This window comes from Scylla paramamosain, chromosome 17, assembly GCF_035594125.1.
Source record: "Scylla paramamosain isolate STU-SP2022 chromosome 17, ASM3559412v1, whole genome shotgun sequence".
In the NCBI taxonomy this organism is placed as follows: domain Eukaryota; kingdom Metazoa; phylum Arthropoda; class Malacostraca; order Decapoda; family Portunidae; genus Scylla; species Scylla paramamosain.
In genome coordinates this window covers 8,709,522-8,732,500 of record NC_087167.1, presented here as the reverse complement: position 1 = coordinate 8,732,500, position 22,979 = coordinate 8,709,522, and the positions used below count along the sequence as shown (strand labels likewise).

The following is a 22,979-nucleotide window of genomic DNA, read 5'->3' as shown; positions in this document are numbered from 1 at the left end:
CATGCCTACCGACAATCAATGTTAAACCGCACACGTTCCTCTGAAACAAGACACTCCCAGCGCCGTCCCGTCCAAACCCCGTAACGCTGTCTAGGTGCACGTGACTTCCCGTTATGGCGGTGGGGACGGGAATCGAACTGTCACAGCCGGCAAGCAAGTCAGATTACACGTATTCCATCCAGTACTCAAGTATCTTCGTTTTCTTTCATTTATATCGGTGTTATATATATATACCGCTGTATTTATCACTTCCAGCCTTGTCTTTTTTTTTTTTTTTATAGTTTTCTTGTTTTCTTTCGTTCGTTTTTTTTTCTTGATTCTTATTTTTTTATTCTTTTCATCTGTTTAATGTATCTTCTTTACTTTTCCTCTCATTCCGGTTTCTTTCTTTCTTTTTTTTAGTTTTATTCCTTTTCTTTCAATTTCTCCCTCATTTCTTTAGCATTTCTGTCATATTCACGTACTTGTTTAATATTCAGCTTTACTTCTTTCATCCTAATCCTCTCCACTTTTCCTCCTTTTTTTTTCATATCTCCTTTCCTCTCCCTCCATTAATTATTGTGTTTACTCCTGTATGTATATCTGCTTCAAACTGGAGGCGCCGCGATAACTTTATATTCGTTTCACACAGCCAAACGTTCAGTGCGATGATATGTATATAACGCTGCATTATTTTTACATTTGTACGTGATAGAATTTCTTGAGGAGTGAAGAGGCGACATTGAAGAATATCATAACCAAATACGTCGCTGTTATTTATTCTTTCATTCTTTCATTTAGTGACTCATTTGTTTGTTCATTTACTCCTTCTTTTCATGCATTCGTTCATTTGCTCATTATTCCTTCTTTTCATTCATTCTTTCATCCATTCATTTACTCATTTATTTCTTATTTTCATTCATCTTTTCATTCACTCATCCACTTACTTATCAACTATTTTTCATTCTCTTACCCTCACTCACCCATCCACTCATTTCTGGGTTATGATTGAAGCAGATTGTAACACTAGTATCAAAAACGTGTGTGTGCATTGGCCACCACTCGGTCTGCATTACACGCCAGGGAGCAGCGAAAGGTGGAGTTGGTGGATCACATTTCTCTCACCACTCTTACGCTCGCTCTTGCTCCACTTGGCTGCTAATGTAATGCTCCACCTGCTCAACCAAGCCTGAATAAATTACTACAAGCTGTGACGTCTTGAGCATCTGTGGAATACGAGCACTTCATCAACGTATGTGGCCGTGTTAGCAATAATTGGTACGAGATACACTGATGGTTACTTGTCGAGGGAAGTAGTGCATTCTTGTCCACTTTGTTTAGCGTAGCGTCTTGCCTCACTCTAGTTCTCTGGTCTGGTAAGAATCAGTTGCCTGGTTTTGTTCTTAGGTTGTCGGTTGATCAGAGGACTTATTAACACCTTCCACTGGCATGGTCGTTTTCTGTTAACATTCATAACGCTGTAAAAATAGAATGAAGATTGCTTCGATACAAAAAATAAAATAAAAAATAAAGAATGGGTGGCTATTTTTTTTTTTTTTTTTTTTTTTTTTTTTTTTTTGATGCGAAATTATTTGAGAGACTGAAGTACAAAAATTAGTGTCTGAAATATTGAAGGAGATTATAAGGAAAAAAAAATTGTCCAGCATTTAAGGGGTTTATATTGAGGGAAGAGTAAAATACAGTGGAAGTGAGTGGAGTGCAGAAATTAATATAGAGGAGTGGAATGCAGAAATCAATATAGAGGGACAACTTAATATATATAGTGGAAGTGAAGTCTGGAAGCTTTCTTGACTTCTAACCACAACTAAACAGGAACACTCAGCTCTCTCACCACGGTTATTTTCAAAGGCCACAGAGATGATTAACCATATTCTCAAGAGTGTTTCTCCAGTTCATAATGGAGGAATCTTGTTAATCTGTCTCAGGAGTCATAGAAACACCCTTAAAAACCTGTGTCACTTTAACTATTAGAGTTTTTGAAAAGGGTTTAAGAATGCGGGGAGATATTAAAGTCTAGCAATATATATTTCTCGTGTGCATCTGCAGTTGGGATTCATATATCATAGCAATATCTTCTTTTTTTCCTGGGATTGTGTTGTAAAATATTAGAGTTGTAGTCTGTATTAAAGTGTAGTATTACATTTTTTTTATCTTCCAGTTTTCTTTTGACGCGCTCAGCTGCATTGCTCATCTCAACGTGACTTCAGATTGTTTTTTTTATACTTTGCTTGTGTTTTCCTTTCTTTGTTTATTTCGTATTGAATTCCTCATCCTTATCCTCATCCTCATTCTTTCTTCTTCTTCTTCTTCTTCTTTTCTTTTCCTTCTTTACTTCTTGTTTTTTTCTTGTTCTTGTTCTTGTTCTTGTTCTTGTTCTTTCTTGTCATCATCATCATCATCATCATTATTGCAGAATATATCAAAACACTATACATAACATCTAGAGAACAACAACAACAACAACAAACAAAAAGCCTTGCCTCAGTACAAACCTTAGTAATAACGAAAACACTCAGGGAGCATGGGTCTTATGATATACACACAGTCTTATATGTACCGCCTCTTTAACTGAACTAAATGGCTCTATTGGCGAGGGAAGTCGAGGGAAAAGCGTACAACAAAATAAGCTCGCTGGCTGTCGCTGCGAAACTAATGGTGGGCGCCGGTAGATGAATGAATACACTTGTAACTCCGCATGGAAGGTCCCGGCTAAATGACGTCGATTACCTAGAGTGAGCTGAATATAATGAAGCGAAAGTAAGTGGTCTTTTGTCAGGACTTAGTATTCCTGCGATGAAAAAAGAAAAGAATAATTGAAAGATTTTTTTTTCTTTAAGTGTGTGTATGTGTGTGTGTGTGTGTGTGTGTGTGTGTGTGTGTGTGTGTGTGCATGCGTACAGGTAGTCAGTCTCAGCACCACCATAGCAAATCCGTAAGTTATTGTTCATGTATTTTATAACGATGTTCCAATTTTTTCCCCCGTGCTCGTGACACCAAAACTATTTTTTGTGTACCGTGTTCTGTACGAGGTCTGCTGAGGTGGTGAGTACAGGCAACATGGCTAATGCGTTGTGTCTGTGTGTTGACCCCATAAAAAAAGATTAATCATTAAACCCTTCCTTGTCTTGCATCAGCTAACCAGTCTCCGTTTTTTTGCTTGCACGCAGCACTGGGGATATGGCGAGGTTGGTACCCGTGTCTTGTTGCTGTTTTTTAATGACTTTAGAATTAGCGTATGAGGAAGACCGCTGTGTGTGTGTGTGTGTGTGTGTCCGTGAGTGTATGTGTGCGTGTGTGTATTTGTGCATGGCTGTCATTAGCGCAGTACTACCCCCTTGTTATCATTATTACACTAGCGCCAGGGACATTAGCACTGCCGTAACAGGCGGTGGGTAGTTAGTGACAGCATGCTCATCAGACGGTGGGGTAGTGGTGGTGGTGGTGGTGGTAATGGTGGTGGTGATACTGTGTTGTAGTAAATGAGTTTAGTCTGGTGTAATCACGGGGTGCTGGTGGCAGGGAGGGTAGGGGTGAGGTTCAAGGGGCATCTGCCCCACCATCTCTCCCTCCTCCTTCTCCCCTTCCTCCTCCTGCTCCCCTCCCGGTCACACCCTGATGGAAAATCTATGACTGGTTATTCCCGGCAATATCTAATCCTGTTTTGTGCAAATGTTCCTGCATCCAAAATTGAATTGTCCCGTGGAACATTTGCTGCCTCCCCTCTCTGCTAGAATTCCATGACTGGCATTTACATTTATACATGCATACATACACACATGCATAAATACACACACACACACACACACACACACACAATGACAACACTCCCTGTCTGCTACACACTAGTTTTTCCTGATCCGTTTTTACCATTCAACACCAACCACCACCACCACCACCACCACCTTGACCAAGCAACCAGTAGCATGAATCATAATTAAAAGATATATAAAATAGTATCATAAAGAGAAAATAAATCGCATTAAATTGTCTTAGTAGCATAAAACATTATAGTCAGAATGTGTTGGAGACCAGCCAGCCACCACCACCACCACCACCACCACCGCTGCTGTCTCCCACCAGTCAGTTCAGCAGCTCCAGGGTTACGTAGACAGGATACAGAGCACTGACTGTTGCACTTCCTAATGTCTAGTTTAGCATATCCCTTGTCTCTCGCCTTGTTGCCATTATTTACTGACCAGTGCATCAGGGCGCCTCTTAATCCACCAGTGTTCCTCAAAATTCCAGCAGAGTTGTTGAATCCACCAGACTTCATTGTGTTCAGACCATTATTCGTGCATCAGGTTATTTAATGTATAACTGCACCTTTTACTACTATCGTCACTGTCATTAAACACATCCCCCCATCCCGTCATCCCTCCTCCATCATAGTTACCGGAATAAAGCAGCTGCCAGTTACCACCACCACCACCACCACCACCACCACCAACCATAAACTAAACACCCCATGATAATATTTGCATTGCCCTCACTCACTCCTCCCACCATTGTCACTCACTGCCATGGCCACTCCCTCCCTTGCATCACCACTTATAAACCACTCGATATTTGTGTCTCCGTCCTTTCCCTGCCCCCACTGATACCGTATTCACATCCCTCCCTCCCCTGCATCCCCACCACCCGCCCCTACATCTGCGTCCCCCCACCCCATCCAAGTTAACCATTCCAGCATATGCATCATCCCCCTACCTTCCTGTCTCCCTCCCTATATTCCTCCCCTCATTACCCGCCTCCTATCTCCCCATACTCTCCCCCGCCACGCACGGGTCTGGGCTAACAGGTGTGGGTGTTTCCCCGCAGCAGTACACCTGCATCACCGTGTGCGGGAACTGGAGCGAGGAGGCCGCCTTCTCGCCCGTCGTAAGTCTCACCGCCCCACCTCGTCCTCTTTCTCTGGGCTTATGTCTCCATTTTCAGTTGCATCGCTGTTTAGTCATTCATTTTGTTTTTCCTCCATCAAGTATATATTTTTTTGGCCATTCTCCCTCCTTTAAATACACGTCTTTGTTTTGTTTGTGCCGCGCCTTTCATTATTTTGTGTTGCAGTTCTCGTTTTGTTGCAAGAAACGTTAAATTTACGTAGTCTGTTGAGAGCTCTCTTTCCTTGATGTCTGACGCCACGTGTTTATTTCTCCTCCCGCTGTCGCTCCGCCCCAGTAATGTGTACATTGAGTTCTTCGTTTGGAGATGTTTGCATTGCATTTTCTTCCCTTTGTTGGTAGGTAATGTAGTGTTGGCAACCTGAGTTGATGTCAGATGGAGTAGCTGCCGCATGCACCGTCTGAAGTAAAGCAGACACGATTTGTTGCAATACGTTCCTTGTTTGTCTGTCAGCCTCTATTATTGACAGCACGTAGCTTTGTGTACTTTGATTTCTTGCAAAAACAAGATATGTTCATTATGTTTATTTGGCGAGGAATTTACCAATAAAAACAATTGATACGTAAACAATAATTATTTGACGAGCAAATTGGAAACTTGCGGTATGTTTATTAAGCCCGAGTTGCTTCATAGCCACGCCATTTTTGTAGTGCGGCGAGGCGGTGATGGGGACCCCGCCTGCTGCCTGTACCCTCCACCCCTGCATGACACTACTTGGGTTCCTTCATAATATATATATATATATATATATATATATATATATATATATATATATATATATATATATATATATATATATATATATATATATATATATATATATATATATATATATATATGAATGATGCTAATGTCTGAATATTAGTAATTTTCTGTAGTGTTTATCTGTTGAATGTGATTTTTTTCTCTTCCAATACGCCTGTTGTACGTATGCAAGATACTTCAGACAGAAATTCCAGTGATTCCAACACTTCACCTTAACTGTAGGTTCTCTCTTGGCGCCTTTAATTACTGTGCATATATATATATATATATATATATATATATATATATATATATATATATATATATATATATATATATATATATATATATATATATATATATATATATATATATATATACTTCTCAAAGAGCACTTGAGTAGAGGCGGTATTGTGAGCTGTGTAGGGTTTTGACTTAACCAATCTGTGATCTGTCAAGTGTAGCTAGACAGCAGGCTTTCAGCACAGCCCCCCGTCCCCCCAGCACCCTCGCCTTACAGCCTAGAGTCTTGCCCTCCCTCCTCCCCACAAGTTCACAGTATGATAGTCACTGAATCAAACTAATGGTATGTTTTCTTCTTCCTTTCGCCCTCTCTCTTTCTTTATATTTTTGTCCTGTTATGTATTTTCTTTCCCGTAACCTTCCTTCGCTGTGGATACGTCCATCTGTTCCTGTCTTGCGTTTGTCTTTGGACTCATCTTTTATCATTGTTTTCTGCCTCAATGTCCGTCTCTTGCTCTGACTCAACCCTCCCTTCACCCTGTCTTACTCCCTGCCTCGTTCCCTTACTCGCTCTGGCCAGCGGAGGGTAAGAGTAGATTCCGGTACAATGCGGCGCCACAGTAACGCCTGGTCGCTTCCTCCTGTACGCCACAGCATAGTGAGTAACCCTCGCACCTCCTCTGCCTTGAGTTATTCCCTTGTGCGGGGCGAGGGTTTGACAGAAGTCTTCCTTTTTGAGCTATTTTCATTAAAGTGTTAAAAGCCTCAGTGAAGAAAGTTAAGTTCGTTGGTCAATCAATCAAGCGCACGCCTTTTTTTTTTTTTTTTTCTTCTTCTTCTCTCTCTCTCCTACCAATGATGCGAATGTGTTTCCTTATTTTTCTCTGTCGCTCCATCTTCTTCCTGTCTTGTATCGGTAATAATGTTTTTCAATAGTCTGCCAATCTTGTGCACGCTATACCGTTTACATTTTCTTCAGTCAGGCAGGATGCAAATGTTTCCTGTTCTTCCCTGTCGCTGTCTCACCATCCTTCTTTTCTTTTTTTTCCATTATTACTTTTAAGCTCACACGATGCATGAAGCAGCTTGTTGTTACATTACTTGGCAATGAAACCTTCCATTACCGGAGAGTGATGTGTGGATGCCGGCGTGACGAGTAGGAAGCGAGGAGTGAGTGACAGAGGAAGGCGAGTCAGGAAGTGAATGAGCGTGTGTTAGCGGTGCAGGCTCTAGCCATTGTGTGGAATTTTATCATAGATCAGGGTGGTGATGTTGATGGATTGAAAAATCACCAATTCGCCACGACCTTGGGCTAGGGTGGGCGGGGAAGCAAGCACGAGGCGGCTGGGGCGGGGTGGGGTGGTCTGGGCGGCAGGGACATCAGGCGGCAAGGGCGTGTGGGCGGGGGACCTGTATGGTTAGGGTCAGGGTGGGAGTGGACACGCATCACGGGACTCCTGACAAGGGGACAACTGAGGGAGGGAGTGAGGGAGGCGTGGCAGGAGTGGGTGGACGTGTGTGTGTGTGTTTGTGTGTGTGTGTGTGTGTGTGTGTGTGTGTAATACTGCACTATGCATGCTCACGTACACACACAGGAAAGTGCTGCATGAACGAGGTCATAAATTTCATTCCCAACTGAGAGATGATACAAAGTTTTCTATAATATAAATAATGACAACAGCACTATTACTGATACTACTACTGCTACTACTACTACTACTACGTTTCTTCTTCTTCTTCTTCTTCTTCTTCTTTTCCTTCTCCTCCTCCTTTGTCCTCGTCTTCATGGTCTTCTTCGTCTACTACTACTACTACTACTACTACTACTACTACTACTACTACTACTACTACTACTACTACTACTACTACTACTACACCACCACCACCACCACTAAATGCTACACCCACACACATTCCTGCGCACAAGTTGACGTGTTAAAGCACCCACAAGAATACAAAATTAGCACAGGGAGACAGGACAAGGATTTAGGGGACACATAAGGAGTGGCACTGTCCCTTTGTGCCTGACGAGAATGATCGATGAGTGCATGTGGGTTGTCTCAGTGCAACAGAAAACGGGGGTGAGTGAAGCGGAGCGCGCCTGGGTGATGCTGTGAGGGAGAACGGGAGTGTTGCATCGGGGACTGAAGGAAATTGGTGCCTGGCCGGGAATTTGGTGTTGCTGCTGGGGTTTGCATGTGTTTGTGATGTGTTTGTTTTCAGAGGCGCTTGGACGGAATGGTAGGTGTGTAAATGTGTCTCTTGGGGCTTGTTTTGTTTTTTGTTTTGTTTTTCTTTCTAGCATGTGTTTCGTAAGGAAGGAGGAGTTGTTTATTTGTTGCCGTGTAATGTTGAAGTATTTTGAGTGTACGAGTGTATGTTGCTATGTTGAGAATTTTTGTTGGTAGAGTTGTTGAGAGTGTATTTCACCGCGATGCTATTTCATTTACCTTACTCTTGTTTTTATTCATGTGTTGATTTATTTACTTGTTTGCTTAAGTTCATATTTGTTGTTCCATGATTTGTTTTGCAGCGAGAGGCTCAGTGGCGGTGACCACGTGTTGTGTTCACTCTTGTTGCTGCTCGAGATTTGTTATTTTCAAATCAGGACTGTGTATTAACCATTTTGAGTTGAAAGTAAGGTAGTGCATCCATTATCTAAAGCTTGTGTTAGCCTTTAAGATTATTTTCCTTTACTGAAGAAGTTTGTATGACCACTTTAAGCTTGTTCTAGTATATAAGAAATTCCTTTACTTTATCTTTGCTAAGGAAGTTTGTGCGACTTCACCTTAAGCTTGATTTAGCCTTTAAGCGTTTAACTTTTACCAAGGAAGATCGTCTAACAGTTTATTTTGTGTGGTGCAGGCGGGGAAACAGGTGCGGGACCTGTTCGAGGACCTGCGGGATGGCCACAACCTCATCTCCCTGCTGGAGGTGTTGTCAGGCGAGCACCTGCCCAGGGAGCGAGGCCGCCTGCGCTTCCACATGCTGCAGAACGTCCAACTTACCCTCGATTTCCTTAGATACCGCAAGGTGAGTTATGGCCCCCTCTGTTTCCCTCTCCCCTTGCTTCGTGATTACTGGTGTTTCTCTCTCTCTCTCTCTCTCTCTCTCTCTCTCTCTCTCTCTCTCTCTCTCTCTCTCTCTCTCTCTCTCTCTCTCTCTCTCTCTCTCTCTCTCTCTCTCTCCTTCACTTTTCCATTCATATAGTTTCTTATATTCATTTTCCCCTTTTCCCCTGTGATTTTCATGTGGCATTTTCTCAATGTTCTCTCTTCCTTCATCTGTTTTCTTTTTATCCATCCTTTCTTCCTTCCTTCCCTCCCTCCTTCTTTCTTTGCCATTGTTATCGATCCTCTTTCTTTTTTTACGTTCTCTCTTCCTCCCCTCTTTCTTGGCCATTGATACTGATCGTCTTTCTCTTCCTTCTTTCTTTCTTTTTTTTTCATTTCCTCGCATCGCATTCATTTCCCATCTTCTGTTACTCCACTGGTTTTTTTTTTTTCCCTTGCATTTTCTCTCTCTTTTCCTTCATTTTTTTTTCTTTCGTCATCTTCTTTACTGGTTCTAATTATGTGTTGTTGTTTTTCTTTCCTACTCTTCATTTTTGTTCTTTCTTCTCTTACTTCTCATTCGCTTTGTTTTTGTTCTTGTTTTCACACTCTTCTTCCTCTCTTTTCTGGGTATTTTTCATCTTTGTTTGTCTCTCCTTTGTTTTGTCGTTCACCTTCGTCATGTTCTGAGTGAGTTATCTTTCTTTATTCTGTGCTTTATCTTTTTTTTCCTTCCCTTCTCCGTATTCAATCTTTTATCTTTGTTTCCTCTTCTCCTCGATTTTACGATTATTGCGTCTTGTGTCATCTCTATTCCTTCTTATTTTCTTTGTTTTCTTTTTTTTTCGCATCCTTGACTTCCTCTTGTCTTCTTCCTTTTGTCTTTTTTCCCTTTAAGCATTCTTCTATTTTATTTTTCGCTTATATTTCCACATTACAACATTCATTTATCGTTCTTCTTCGTTCAACATTTCTTTGTCTTCTTTCCTCAGGTATGTTTTTCTTTTTCTTTTTTTTTTCTTTTTTTCATTTTTTCTTTTTTGTTCTTTTTTTCCTCAATAATCCGCAGTCTGTCCTTACTTGGGCTATCCAATTCTCCTTCTCTCGTTTCTTGTTATATTCTCTCTCTCTCTCTCTCTCTCTCTCTCTCTCTCTCTCTCTCTCTCTCTCTCTCTCTCTCTCTCTCTCTCTCTCTCTCTCTCTCTCTCTCTCTCTCTCTCTCGTCTTTTTTTATTTCCTTTACTTTCATCTAATAATTTTCGCTCTGTCTGTTCCATCACCTGTCTCTTGTCATTATTCTCCTCCTCCTCCTCCTCCTCCTCCTTCCATCTTCTCTTTCCATCTTCTCTTTCGTCTTCAACTTCCGTCCCGCTTTTTCCCTTATCTTTATTGATCTCTCTCTCTCTCTCTCTCTCTCTCTCTCTCTCTCTCTCTCTCTCTCTCTCTCTCTCTCTCTCTCTCTCTCTCTCTCTCTCTCTCTCTCTCTTCTCTCTCTCTCTCTCTCTCTCTCTCTCTGTGTGTGTGTGTGTGTATGTTTTTGTGCGTCTACGTAGCAATAAAGACTTATTTGCTTTATTTATTAGTTTGTTTATATGTGTATGTTATTTATCATTATTTATGGAAGAGGGAGACCAATGAAGGATGCAATAAATGGAGGAAAAAGTAATAGGTTTGCCTCTAATTAAGAATAATTCCGAAATTTAGACCATTTCATTGCTTTGTTGTTACCGGGAACCCGCCATTGGTTGTGCAGTGGCGTTGTCAAAGGGGCCAGCAAGGGTCAGTGTGCGTGTTGGTGTTTGGTACTCTAACTGTAGCTGCCAAGGTGAGGGAGTGGCAGTTGGGACGTGTCACTCCCGCAGACTGTCTTGAGGGAGCGTCAGTCTGTGGTAGCTCAGCACGTAGAGTTTTGCGTCCTTGTCACAAACGAATATAAAGGTAGAGCATTCATCAGCCCCACGCCTTGTTTTTCCTGTTGTGGTTAATTGTGATGCGTTGCGTTGTCTGATGTAAAGTAAGACGTGTAGGATAGCCAAGGACAGCTGAGTTGTTGCTGTTGATATGCCGGTACTGGAAATTACTTGTTACCTCACCATTATAGTTCTCTAGTGCCGGCTGATAAATCAGTTACTTGCGTTTGCCCTTTGGTAGAGTGAAGGTGAAATTTTACGTTATAGTGACCAAGTTTTTTTTTTTTTTCCCCTTTCTCCTTGAAGATCAGCACTGGTAATGGCGGCGGTGCAGCCATTGTTTGTTGTTTGTTATTTGTCTGTATTGTTGAAGGTAACATTAGTTTTCTTCCTTTCTTAGAAGACTGTAAATAATTATGAGTAAATCAACAGCATTGATTCAAAACTGAGTGTATAAAATTCAGATAAGCATTTCGAGTGCATTCCCTTCACGTCGCGCAGTTGGTGGTGTATTCAGGCTGAGTTTTCAGCTTCCAAGGCCTCGCCCCCTTTATGGCGAAACTTGTGGCCGATCTGCCCCTTTATATCTCGTAATTCCCGCCACCGAAGAGGGTAAAGTTGAATATTTGATTTTGAGTCACTTATTTCTTTTACAAAAGAACGTATAAAAGACGCCATTTGACGTAAACTGTGAAGGGAAACTCAACTTATACTTTTCAGCTTCCTTATTTGCATCCTTCAAATAATTTACTCTTTATAAATCGGCAATACTGGATACGTATGTCGTTATGTTAAACTCCGCAATCTGCTCCCTGGCGGCGGCGTGACTCTCGTGTGCTGTGCCCGCAGATCAAGCTGGTGAACATCCGCTGTGAGGACATCGTGGACGGCAACCCAAAACTGACCCTCGGTTTGATATGGACCATCATCCTCCACTTCCAGGTAAGTCCCCCCTTCCTCCTCCTGAGTGCAGCAAAGCTAAGGCAGCAGCGTCTCTCCTCCTCCTCCTCCTCCTCCTCCTCCTCCTCCTCCTCCTCCAGGCTCACGGAACTGTTTGTTAGTCTCGTCACCGCCGCGTCGTGTTGGTCGTGTATCGATGTGTTGAGTGTCTGTTGTCAAAGATTACGTGCACCAATTAAAGGACTCGACTTGAATTAATTTGTGTGTAACAGAGAGAGAGAGAGAGAGAGAGAGAGAGAGAGAGAGAGAGAGAGAGAGAGAGAGGATCAGTCCGTTTTAGTTTCCTGGCTGTTCCTTTACCGTTGACTGGAAGATGAACCGCCTGAACTCTCCAACTCAAACGATCACTTTTCCCCGCCGTGTGCCGCGCCGCTCGGGCTATCCACACCAGGAAATACTGGGCGACAAACGCTTCTGTCAAGTATTTTTCCAACTTGGTAGGATCTTGTGGGGGAGGAACAGTTACGTGCACGAAATATGATCATTCTTCACCGCAGACTTCCTTCACCCAGCAACCAACAGCACTCTCAAACGTTGCGGCGTCTTATCTCGACAGCTATTAACTGGCTTTAATGGAAGTTGTTGTGGTTTAGAAGGTTGTTTTTATGACTACTGACAGGGTTCTGCATCATCAATTGGAAAAGGTGATTAATCATTTCTGCGGCCTTTGAAAATAATCTTTACGAGAATCAAAAGCTTTTCAGAATGCGAGGCTTGTTGAGGTTGTTACTTCATTTTAGTTCATGGGGATTTGATTTTGCTGGTTATCTATACTTATGCATTTAATGGTGAAAGCCTTACGGTGTGCTAACTGTCTCGAACAGTTCCCCAATGCAACACTGTATCCTAATAGTTTATAAGAATCGTCTGAAGGAATTATATATCTGCATTGTGTATGGTGAAAATTCGAGATAAAGATACATATATTGCTCACTCACGGGATGTTGTATAGACACGTGTCCCTCTTATCACGTAACGAAGAAGCTGTGACTTAGTGGAGGAGGAAAAGCCAGGCAGCCAGTCATGTGTGAGGCGAAGACTGGAGATGGCTGATGGGCGGACTGGTTCACGCAAGGCTGGTTACGAAAGGTTTGGAGTGTCATGACTTCACCCGAGCGAGGACCTCAACCTCATCCACAACCTCCCAGACATGACGCCTCATCGATCACCACTTCCAGGCGCCTGAATGTATTGGCGCCTTGATAATAATTTGGAAGTTACGTTTGACATAGTTTTCGGTCTGACGTTTTTTTCAATTTTACGGTTCCGTGAGTCTGAGTTTTTTTTTTTTTTTTTTTTAGCGATAATTTTATATATTTGTGTCTTCTGTTTGTCCCTGTCTCTTATTCACGTTGCTTTGCCTATATCATTTATTTATACTATGTCTGTGTATACAAGTTCATTTACCTATGTGTGTTTTGTATGTACACCTACACAACAATCATGTTGAAGTTGCTGCGGCCGTTCTTCCTGAGTCCCGCAGGTAAGTGATGAGGTGGGCGAGTTGCGGGTGTTGGCGGGGTGGCAGGTTCATGTGGTGGTGGGCAGGAAGACCAGTCACCGAGCGCCACCCTCAACACTCCCACTCAGGCGTTGGCAAATCATGGCAGGAAATCAGTGAATTCTCGTAAGGGATTTTACACGCCTACGTTAATATTTGTGACATTACCTAATGGAGAAGAGAGAGGCCAGTGACGTCCGAGCGTGGTGGCGTGTGTGGGCGTCGCGAGGGCGTGACCCTGTGCACAGGAAAGGGAAAGTACCACTAAGGAAGGTGACCTTTGAGGCAACTTCATACTTTCCAGGAAGATGACTTGTTGTCTCGGCATCCAGTGCCCAATAAGGGAATGGAGCGGAAAGGAAGTACCTTTGCCGCCCCACTTCCCGCACCTCGGTGTTGTGCCACCAGGAGCACTGCACCAGAGCCTTGAGACCTCAGACGAGTACCAGTTTGCTTTGATGAAATGTGAGGCTCATTTTTCGATAAATGGTTAAACTGTCAGTTATTAGCTGATTGCAAGAAATGTTTTCGAACCAACATGATAACACTGCGCTGCGTGATTCATGAGGCCGTGGTCCACGCCCGACACTGGTGACGCCACTCCATGAATACCGACAAGAATAACGCCTCAGGGGTGTTTGCGATGACGTCACTTACTACACCGCCTCGGGGCAGATCACACAAAAGACTAAGTATTCACTTCTGCGTGCGAGCGTGTGGTGGCTTACCTGGCCAGGTCGCCGCGGCGGGAAGCCTCGGGAGGATGGGATGGTGGTGCTGCTAAATTTGGAGAGGGTGGACTTGACAAGTCCTAGTTTAAACGTAATTGGTGTTGGTAAATCACAGCTAAGAGTAAGGAAGGCTAGTGATTGGGCAAGGTTTGCTCAGCTGTGTGGCTGTTAGAGGCTAAAGATGAGGAACAACATTTCAGACTATAGTATTTTGGGTGGCTGAGTATAATGTAGCTGTTTATAAGTGTCGAAAGAGAAAAGCGAGATAAGGAAGTTCTGCAAACAAAGAAGAGAAAGGATGACGGGGCCGCGCAGCTTGAGGGCTGGCGGGCATGTGGGCTGCGGGATAGGGACGTGGCGGAGCCGTGGGCTGCGAACTGTAAGGCAGGCCAGGAGGTGAGCGAGTGGTCATGCAGGAATGAAATATGCGAGGAGTGCCGTCACGCGAGGAAGTGTGAGGGCTGCACCTCTCAGTGGCTCCAGTAAATCGGTATTTTTACCATTTTGTTTTCGGTTCATTGTCGTTGTGCAACAGCCCAGGTGTGTTGGCGGTGTGTGTGGCGGGCCGAGCACCCTGTGACCCTTCCTTTTATAGATTATTCACATACAATTTTACACAAGCCATACTCACTCTCACCTTTGTGCTTCTCGCGGTAAACATGTGTACCAAAATTGTTTGGTAAATTCATAATATTGAGTCAGCCTTTTTCGTCTTAGTGACTTGATAATTTTTTCTTCAACTATATTAGAAGGAAAGAAGGAAAATGGTTTGTAACGGAGAAAAATATCCGTTTGTCTTGGATGAATTGCCTGAAGGAGGAACGTTCTGTACTATGATTATACCATACGTACATTGCTTATACATTCAATATCGAGTTCAGTTTGTTACATTTATATGCTAAACTTGAGGAGCCCTACTCTGTGACACTATTAATATCGATGAAAATACTGATGTCAATAAAAAAATAAATAAATAATAATAATAATAATAATAATAATAATAATAATAATAATAATAATAATAATAATATAAAAGACGCGGATGGTGCCTCACAAATATCACGTCTGGCCAGATAGAGGAAAACCAACACTGAATACAACAAGCAGCCACAGACATCACCAGCGTCACTATCCATAAACATCAACAGTAGCAGCAGCGGCGGCGGTGGCGGTGATACAGGTACCAACATATCATCATCATCAACAGCAGCAGGTGTGAACATGTGTGCATTACCAATAAACATCATATTCCCATCACGTCCGGTGCCCCATTGTCTTACCACCTCAGTGCAGCGTGGCCTGTCCTCTCCCTCGGGGTTAACACTGTTTTCCCTTTCACTCAAGGCTTCCACCCAACCTGCCTGCCCAGCCTCGCAACGCAGCCCAGGTGTTGGTTATTATCTGACTCTCATCACAGGGTATCATTGCTTACAAATTATAGGGTATCGCGGCCTAGTGAAGCTATAAGTTAATGAATCTGTTCGTAAAGGTGGACGTGATGCCATTAAGGTTTGTTCAGTGTAGCGATGATGGGGCGTTTGTATGCATGGTGAGATTATTAAGTAGTTGGCGGTTGGAGAGTTAGCGCTAACACACACACACACACACACACACACACACACGTGGGCGCCCCGGGTGAGGTACGTACGAAGTAGAGACAGAGACAGATGGTTAAATTTAGTCATGGAAGAAGAGACACCCAAAGACCGAACGCCCACTCTGAACATAAGGCGTTTTTGTGACGTAGAGGCCGCGGCGAGGCGAGACGAGAAGCTGTCGGGGCGCGGGCGGAGCTTCTCGGCCACGCCCACGCCCACGTCCCGCCACGCCCTTCAGGATGCCGAAACCTTCTATTATTTGGACGTGTATCTTGGGTGTAGCTCCGCCCTGGTGTGTCTTGTAGGGAACAGGTGTTGATGGGAGGACTACACAGGAATTCTTCGCCAGGTGTTGTTTGAAATTTTACACCATGGGAATTTAAACTTGATGCATTTTTTTTTTTTTTTTTTTTTTGAAGGGAATGTAGGTGAGTGCAGCGTGTACTTAACGTTTTTCCATAAAGGGAGTGTCCTTCATGGGTAGTAAACAGAATCAAGGTCGTGGAGAGTAAGACAGTAAAAGAGACGGGGCGGGGGGGGTTGATATGGCAGGTGTACTACATATTAATAATTAGCAAAGGTTACTGCATTGTTACTCTGGGTACCTCCCTTTGTCCTTGTGTACTTGCGGGGCGAGGCTGTAGTGATTTTTTTTTTTTTTTTTTTTTTTTTTTTTTTCAGAAGGATGTATAAGGAGTGTGGGAGATTGCAATGTGTAATAAGGCATTTATAATTTGGAAAAGTTAGTGCAATGTTACTGTATATGTAGTGCTGTACCTCTCTGTGGCCTTGTGTGCTAAAGGCGAGGCTGTGAAACGTTTTATTTTTGGGGGAAGTGGAGGAGTAGGGAGTATGAGAGAGGCAGCAGGGCGCACTACTACACACACACTTATATTAGAAAGCTTACTACAGCGTTACTTCATGTACTTCGTCCCCTGCCCTTGTGTACTCTCAGGGCGTGGGTTGTGGAACTTCTTATGGGGGCGAGCAGGTAAGGGTCAGTGTGTCGCGTGGGGGTAAGGGTGAGGACCTTCCTGCCCCATACCCTGTACTACCTCCCTTTCTCCGGGACTCCCCCATGGGCGTGTGGGCGTCAGGAGCAGCTGGTGCCGGCGCCTGCCCTGGCTTTGCTTACTCCTCACCTTATTAGGCTGCCCCCGCCCACACCTGCGCCCACACCTTCACCGCCTCTCACCAAGGGCGCCCACACAGCAGGCCGGGGCAACTTTCTCCCTTACCGTCTTATATAACGAGGTTGGGATGGTGCTGTGGGCGGGATGGGAGAGGATCCGCCCTACAGCTTGATAACACCCATAGAGCGGCGTGGGTGGGGGCGGGCGCGCACACACACACACACACACACACACACACACACACACACACACACACACACACACACACACACACACACACACACACACACACACACACACACACACACACACACACACACACACACACACACACACACACACACACACTTTGTACTCTTCAAGAAGTAACACGTCCAGATTTTATTTTAACTGATGGCTCTCTCTCTCTCTCTCTCTCTCTCTCTCTCTCTCTCTCTCTCTCTCTCTCTCTCTCTCTCTCTCTCTCTCTCTCTCTCTCTACGGTCAGAAAAAAGGCAAAACAATAGGAAAACCTTAACAAAACCGTAATAATAATAAAGTTAAGGTCCTTTTAACAGAAGCGTTTAAGTTAGGTTTAACATTGAGTGCCTCTTCCCTTCCGCCAGCACCTGTACAGTCCACACCTGCCTGCTCTCTAATACCCAACACGTACCCTCTAATTGCATACGTCACCTGTGACTAATACCTTTTGTACATCGAGGAATTAGCCGTGTGTGTGTGTGTGTGTGTGTGTGTGTGTGTGTGTTCAAGGGAAAGGAGTAAAGGATGTTTCTTCAGGTCGAGGTTGAATGAATTAGGAAATCAGAATTATTTAAAAGTAATCAAGGAAGGGAGGGTAAACTGAACAGAAAGAAGGAAAAGTTCAAGGCAATTTTTTTTTTTATTTATTTATCATGGGAGGAGGAAAGACTTGCTGAGAGAAAGAGATTATATGCTTCGTATGCTAAAAGAGACAGAGAGAGAGAGAGAGAGAGAGAGAGAGAGAGAGAGAGAGAGAGAGAGAGAGAGAGAGAGAGAGAGAGAGAGAGAGAGAGAGCAATAGATTACATAGGCTACATAAAAAGTAAACTGTATAAATTTACAATAACACTACAAAACAATCTATCCGTAGTAAAGAACTGTTGATAGATAAACAGAAATAATCATGTTTGTGGTCAAGAGAAAACGGGAGATGTAAGGGAGGGTCAGAGGAAGAGAGGAGACCTAAGTACTGTGCATGGTGGAGCATAATTCACTAGAGAGAGAGAGAGAGAGAGAGAGAGAGAGAGAGAGAGAGAGAGAGAGAGAGAGAGAGAGAGAGAGACTAGTAAATCAAACATATAATTCACTCACAATAGCTACCTGGTGTTTCATTTACATTGCACATACACTTCACATCCTCCTCCTCGCAACACGCCTCACTTGTTATCGTGTGCCTCGACCCACGCTGATCCCAGACTCACACGCCCTGCCCTCCCTCAGTCCCTCACCCCCACGGCTCTCGTAAAACTGACAAAACATTCACCTTGAGCACAAATCCGGCGGGACCTGTGGAAGGTGAAAACTGGTGCAGGTGGTCATAAGGACAACCGCCTTGACATGTACTCTCCTCCCCCGCGTGCCAGATAAGGGTGCCGCCACGCCCCTTCAGTCCCTGCTGGCCCGTGGGTGGATCTGATAGAGTGTAAAGTGTAATTACCTGGATCAGATAGGTTTTCTTGTTTTGCTTGCTCTCCTGCTCGCTCCCCCGCCTGGCTGCTGCTGCTGCCGAGTCCAGGAGAAGAACGGAGGTCGTGATGAGATTAATTAGACACGCCATCCTCATAAATTCCTGGGAAATAACACGATTGCAGGGATGGAATACGTTCATGTAACCTTCTGAGACGTGAGTGCTAATTAAAACTCCCATGCCGCGGGCTTATCAAGACAATGGAATTGCAAAATATCCAAATTTGCAATTCTTATCGTTCGCATTCATTTTTCATGCGCATTGAACGAAAATTGTCTTGTTTCATGTTGCTTCTTGGGTCTTGTTTTCATTGTAGCGTGCCTGGAAAAGTTATCCAGAGGTATTCAGAGGTAGAAAGCGTAGACATGACAACTCAAGATAACCTCGTGATGCTGCCGGGCAGGTGGAAAGGCGTGAGGTGTGAGGCTGAGGCTGGGCAGGAGGAGGAGGAGGAGGCTTAGCGACGAGACACCGAGGGCCTGAGGGACGTGCTAATGAAGATGTACGCTACGGGCAACTCAGGTCTCTTCGTACATTGACACAACAAATTCACTTACTTCACACACGTCACCTTTGTGTTTGAACTCCCTAGTCTTGCCACCTGGTGTGTGCGTGGACGCCTCTGCCTCGCTGCCACCAAGGCCACTCCGGCGCTCTAATATGGAGACGATGAGCAATAACTTTAGTGAAGGTCTGAATGTTTTTAAAAGAGAGAATTTGCGTAGATCTGTAGTGTGGGTGTGAGTGTGGGAGATAGGTAGTGGTGGTGGTGGTGCGGGAGAATCTATAAGTGAGAGTGGTGGGCGTGGGCGGCGTGTGGTCGTGGGTGTGGGCGTCAGAGGAGTGTAGGTCGCGGTAGTGTGGGAGAAGGTGGCCCCTTAGTGACACTGAGAATGACCGTGTAGGGGCGGCGGCACGGTGGGTGAGGTGCACCTGTCACCATTCCTGTGCTTTTCCCATGCACCGCCTGTGTCCCGCCGCGGTGAAGGATGCTCGGGGTCGTCACGGGGGGCAGGGCGGGGAGGGGGTGTGCAGACTGTGTACTGCTGCAGGACGATGCTGGAGTGAAGGGGGAGTTGCCGAGTTGTAATTACTTAATTCTCTCGTGCACGTTTATGAATAAAGTCGCAGAATGCAGTGAACAAAAACTTATCACTGGTTAGAAAACGGGTTACTGGCTGGATGCGGCAGGGTTGGTGTTTTCCTGAGGCAAGCAAGTTGTGCCTCCAAGACAAAGAAAATGGAAAATAAATAACTCGCTGGCCACCGCCACTTGGCAGGTAGGCGGGGAGGCGTGAAGGAGAGGGAGGGGAGAGGGGGGTACAGGTGAACTAGAGGACACATGGCAAGTTTTCAACTGTTTATGAATTCCGTGTCATGACAACAAATACAAACACTACAAGAGCAGCGGTGGTCCGCCTCAACACTGTTTGCACGACCATACATGCGCTGCCTAAAGACACGGAACAAATTATAATGAATTAAATATACGGTGATGAGTGGAGGCGGCGGCGGCGGGCGGAGGTGGCGGCAGTGTTGGGCGGAGGCAGGTCTTCAGTGTGGCTGCCGCGGCCTGTACGAGCACCACTCTGCGCCGCGCTCCCCTCCGTGCCAAACCTCTCCGCCTCCCTCCTTCCTCTCCATTGCCAATAGTGTTGTGATGCTGTGTTAGTGATCCGCCTCAGTGAGCGTAACACGAGTGTTAACATGTATAGATTCCAACGTAGTGGAGGCCCTGGCGGGCGTCTCTTCCTGTCGGGCACCCGGCAGGGGGAGGACGCCGATAGAATGTCTGTAAGGTCTGGCTCCCTGGCTGCCAGCGAGCACGACGACGCAGAGCTGCACCAGGTGCTGACCCACCGCCGCCTTACCACGGAAACCCAGGCCAGCGGGCAGGACAGCACCCGCGTGGAGCGTCGTGGCAAGATTAAAAGCACCACAACCCGGGTGGTGAAGAAGACCACGACTGTGACCCGAGGTGACCAGCGCATGGTGGCCGAGGCCATCCTCCGCACCTCCGACACCCACCAGGAGGACATCAACAAGGTGGTTCCTCAGAGCGGATGGCACACCTCGAGCTTCAAGCGACCCAAGATCCAGGCGGTATGTTGAGACAAGTTTGTGGGTCGTCAGGGTAGTGTGGCGTGGCCCTGCTGGCGGTGACACCCGACACCCTGGCTCACTCGCAACCCCACCAGTCAATCAAGCGACACCTAGAACCGGCCCATCAATGTCGCTAACGTGACGCTGACGGTGGTGTGTCGGGGCACCGCCAGCGTGGGTGTCGGAGTAAAAGGAAGCACAGGCGGAAGTGTGGCCGTGTTGAGGGCGAGGCTTGTGGGAGGCGTCACCCAAGAACACCTGTCACCGCCGCCATTCATACACAACTCTCTTTGCTCCACCGCAAACACCTGCCAGTCGTTCCCACTCACTTTCGTAACCCAGAGTCTTAAGATGGGGCGGCTCGTTACCGTGAAAGTATAGAGTAATGAAAGGCAACAGAGTCTGCCCCGACCTTGCTCGTAAAACTAATTATGTGACATTTGACATCCGATTTGATTCTTACAAAATTGCTTATTATGTTACTGCGCCTCAGACTTGTTGCCTCACTCATGTTCATCTTGGTTCATGGTAAACCGTAACCTTTGGATCCGAGGAAGACAAGACCTGGGAACGGGTTTGGCCATCCCGGACCAGCCAGTGTCGAGTGGTTGCCGCTGACACGAGATACTCCACCGCGTGCTGGCGTCCCCTCCCGCACCCCACCTTGCTGCCCCGCCCAGCCCTCCCTGACACAATGTCCCAACCCCTGACCATGCTGACACAGAGTAACACCAGTTTGTCATGTTACAGACCCCTTGCAGCCTCACCCACCTGGATAGCTATCTGAAAGCGTTAGAATCTCCTGTCTTGTTGGTCATTTGAAACTTCCGTGTATGTGAGTGTGTGTGTGTGTGCGTGTGTGTGTGTGTGTATACGTTCGTGCGTGCGTGTGTATGCGTGCGTGGGAGCATCGTGGGCAGCGTGACTCAGGAGAACGCAAGTGTAGCAGCACATTGGTTTCTCCGTATAAGGCGCACCTCTCATCCCCACCGCGTCTTCCGAATTAGGCGCCGTGACGTCACTCCCCGCCCCGTAGTAGTAGTAGTAGTAGTAGTAGTAGTAGTAGTAGCAGTAGTAGATTGTTTCTTGGCACCTCCCGCCGAGCATTGCGGAAACTCGTTTTTTTGAATGGGCGGGTAGAGGAACACGGTTTGGCGACCTGATTTGCTCGTAATGGCGTGCACTGATGAATGGGAAGCCAATGGGGGGGCGAAGGTCGTATAATGGAGCGCGTTGATGCAATCCTCTCACCTGGGAAGCGGCGACAGGTGTGCGGGGAGAGAGAGAGAGAGAGGGAATGGGCATGATACTGCGAATTTAAGGGAAGAAAAATGTTGAAAAAAAAAGAGCAATTCATAGAAAAAACAGATTAGATAGAAAATTTGAGAATAAAAAAATAGTATAGAAGAGAAAATAGTAATCATCAACTTAGATACACCAGGTAGGGAAGATGAATGCTGGTTTAAAGAGACAGAGGGAGGATTAAATGAGTCAGGTGTGAGTGAGAGGAAGGTGTAGGGCGGCACATCGGATTACCTAACCAGACTCTCAGCCCCAAGCGAAGGCAGGCTGCTCGTGATGACAGCAAAGGCCCACCATACATCGGAACATTCATTCTCTCTTCTTCCCTTCCCTTTATTCCTCACTCTTGTTTTCCTGTATTTCCCTTCTTCCCTCCTTTATTTTCCTTTTTTTCCGTACTGTAGTCTTCACAGGTTTTAAGACATTTCCGTTGTTCTTTCTTTACGTTCCTGTCTCTGTTTTTTCTTCCTTTTCTTCCTCTCTCCCTAAGTTTCTCCCTTTTCTTCGTAACTCCTTGATCATGCTTTTTTTTTTCTGTGGCATCTGACATCTCCATTCTTTTCTTTCTTCCCATTCTCATTCTTTTTCCTCTCCCTTTCTCTGTCACTTCTTCCTTCTCTCATTTCCTCCCATTTTTTTTTTCTCTCTCTCTCCTTCTCTCCACAGTTCCGTCTAAACGTTTTTTTTTCTGACATCTTCATTCCTCTTCCCTTTCATTCCTCATTCCTTTCTTTTTTTCTTCCCTTCCTTTCACTCTCTTACACCTACCGTCCCTCAGCTCCTTCCTCCTTTCTCTTCCGTAACTTCATCTACACAAATTTTCCGACATTTCACTCCGTCGTAATTACATTAGAGTAAGTACCTCCATCCTCGCCTCCTCCATCGCCAAGACACCGGGAAGCACTCGTAACGGGCACAGAGCTGTCACACCACGCGGCAGCCACCAGCAGTGTCATGAGGTCTCGACTGGGCTGCACTTCCAAGGATCTCTTGCCGGAATGTTTCTTGTCGCCATGAAGAGTTGAGGCCGTGCGCCGATTCGATGGGTTCCGTGGAACAAAATCGCTTTTCATATTACTATTTCCAATACAGCA

At 45.2% G+C, this 22,979-nt stretch overlaps 1 protein-coding gene across 49 annotated transcripts in view; it reads left to right on the top strand.

The window, feature by feature from the left end:
• The window catches only part of LOC135108431 (microtubule-actin cross-linking factor 1-like), a 262,996-nt gene that overhangs the window by 107,872 nt on the left and 132,145 nt on the right, over positions 1 to 22,979 (top strand). For 43 of the 49 annotated variants that reach the window (XR_010272264.1, XR_010272265.1, XM_064019414.1 and 40 more), the window contains 4 exons: positions 3,168 to 3,185; positions 4,819 to 4,878; positions 8,752 to 8,919; positions 11,699 to 11,791. Coding sequence is in view for 47 of the 49 variants with exons in the window: in XM_064019414.1 (XP_063875484.1) it covers positions 3,168 to 3,185; positions 4,819 to 4,878; positions 8,752 to 8,919; positions 11,699 to 11,791 (339 nt within the window). In the remaining 2 variants the exon portion in view is untranslated. Of the gene's footprint in view, positions 1 to 3,167; positions 3,186 to 4,818; positions 4,879 to 8,751; positions 8,920 to 11,698; positions 11,792 to 19,968; positions 20,584 to 22,979 lie in introns of those variants that run through there. The other 6 variants (XM_064019426.1, XM_064019409.1, XM_064019425.1 and 3 more) reach the window with 3 other exon arrangements.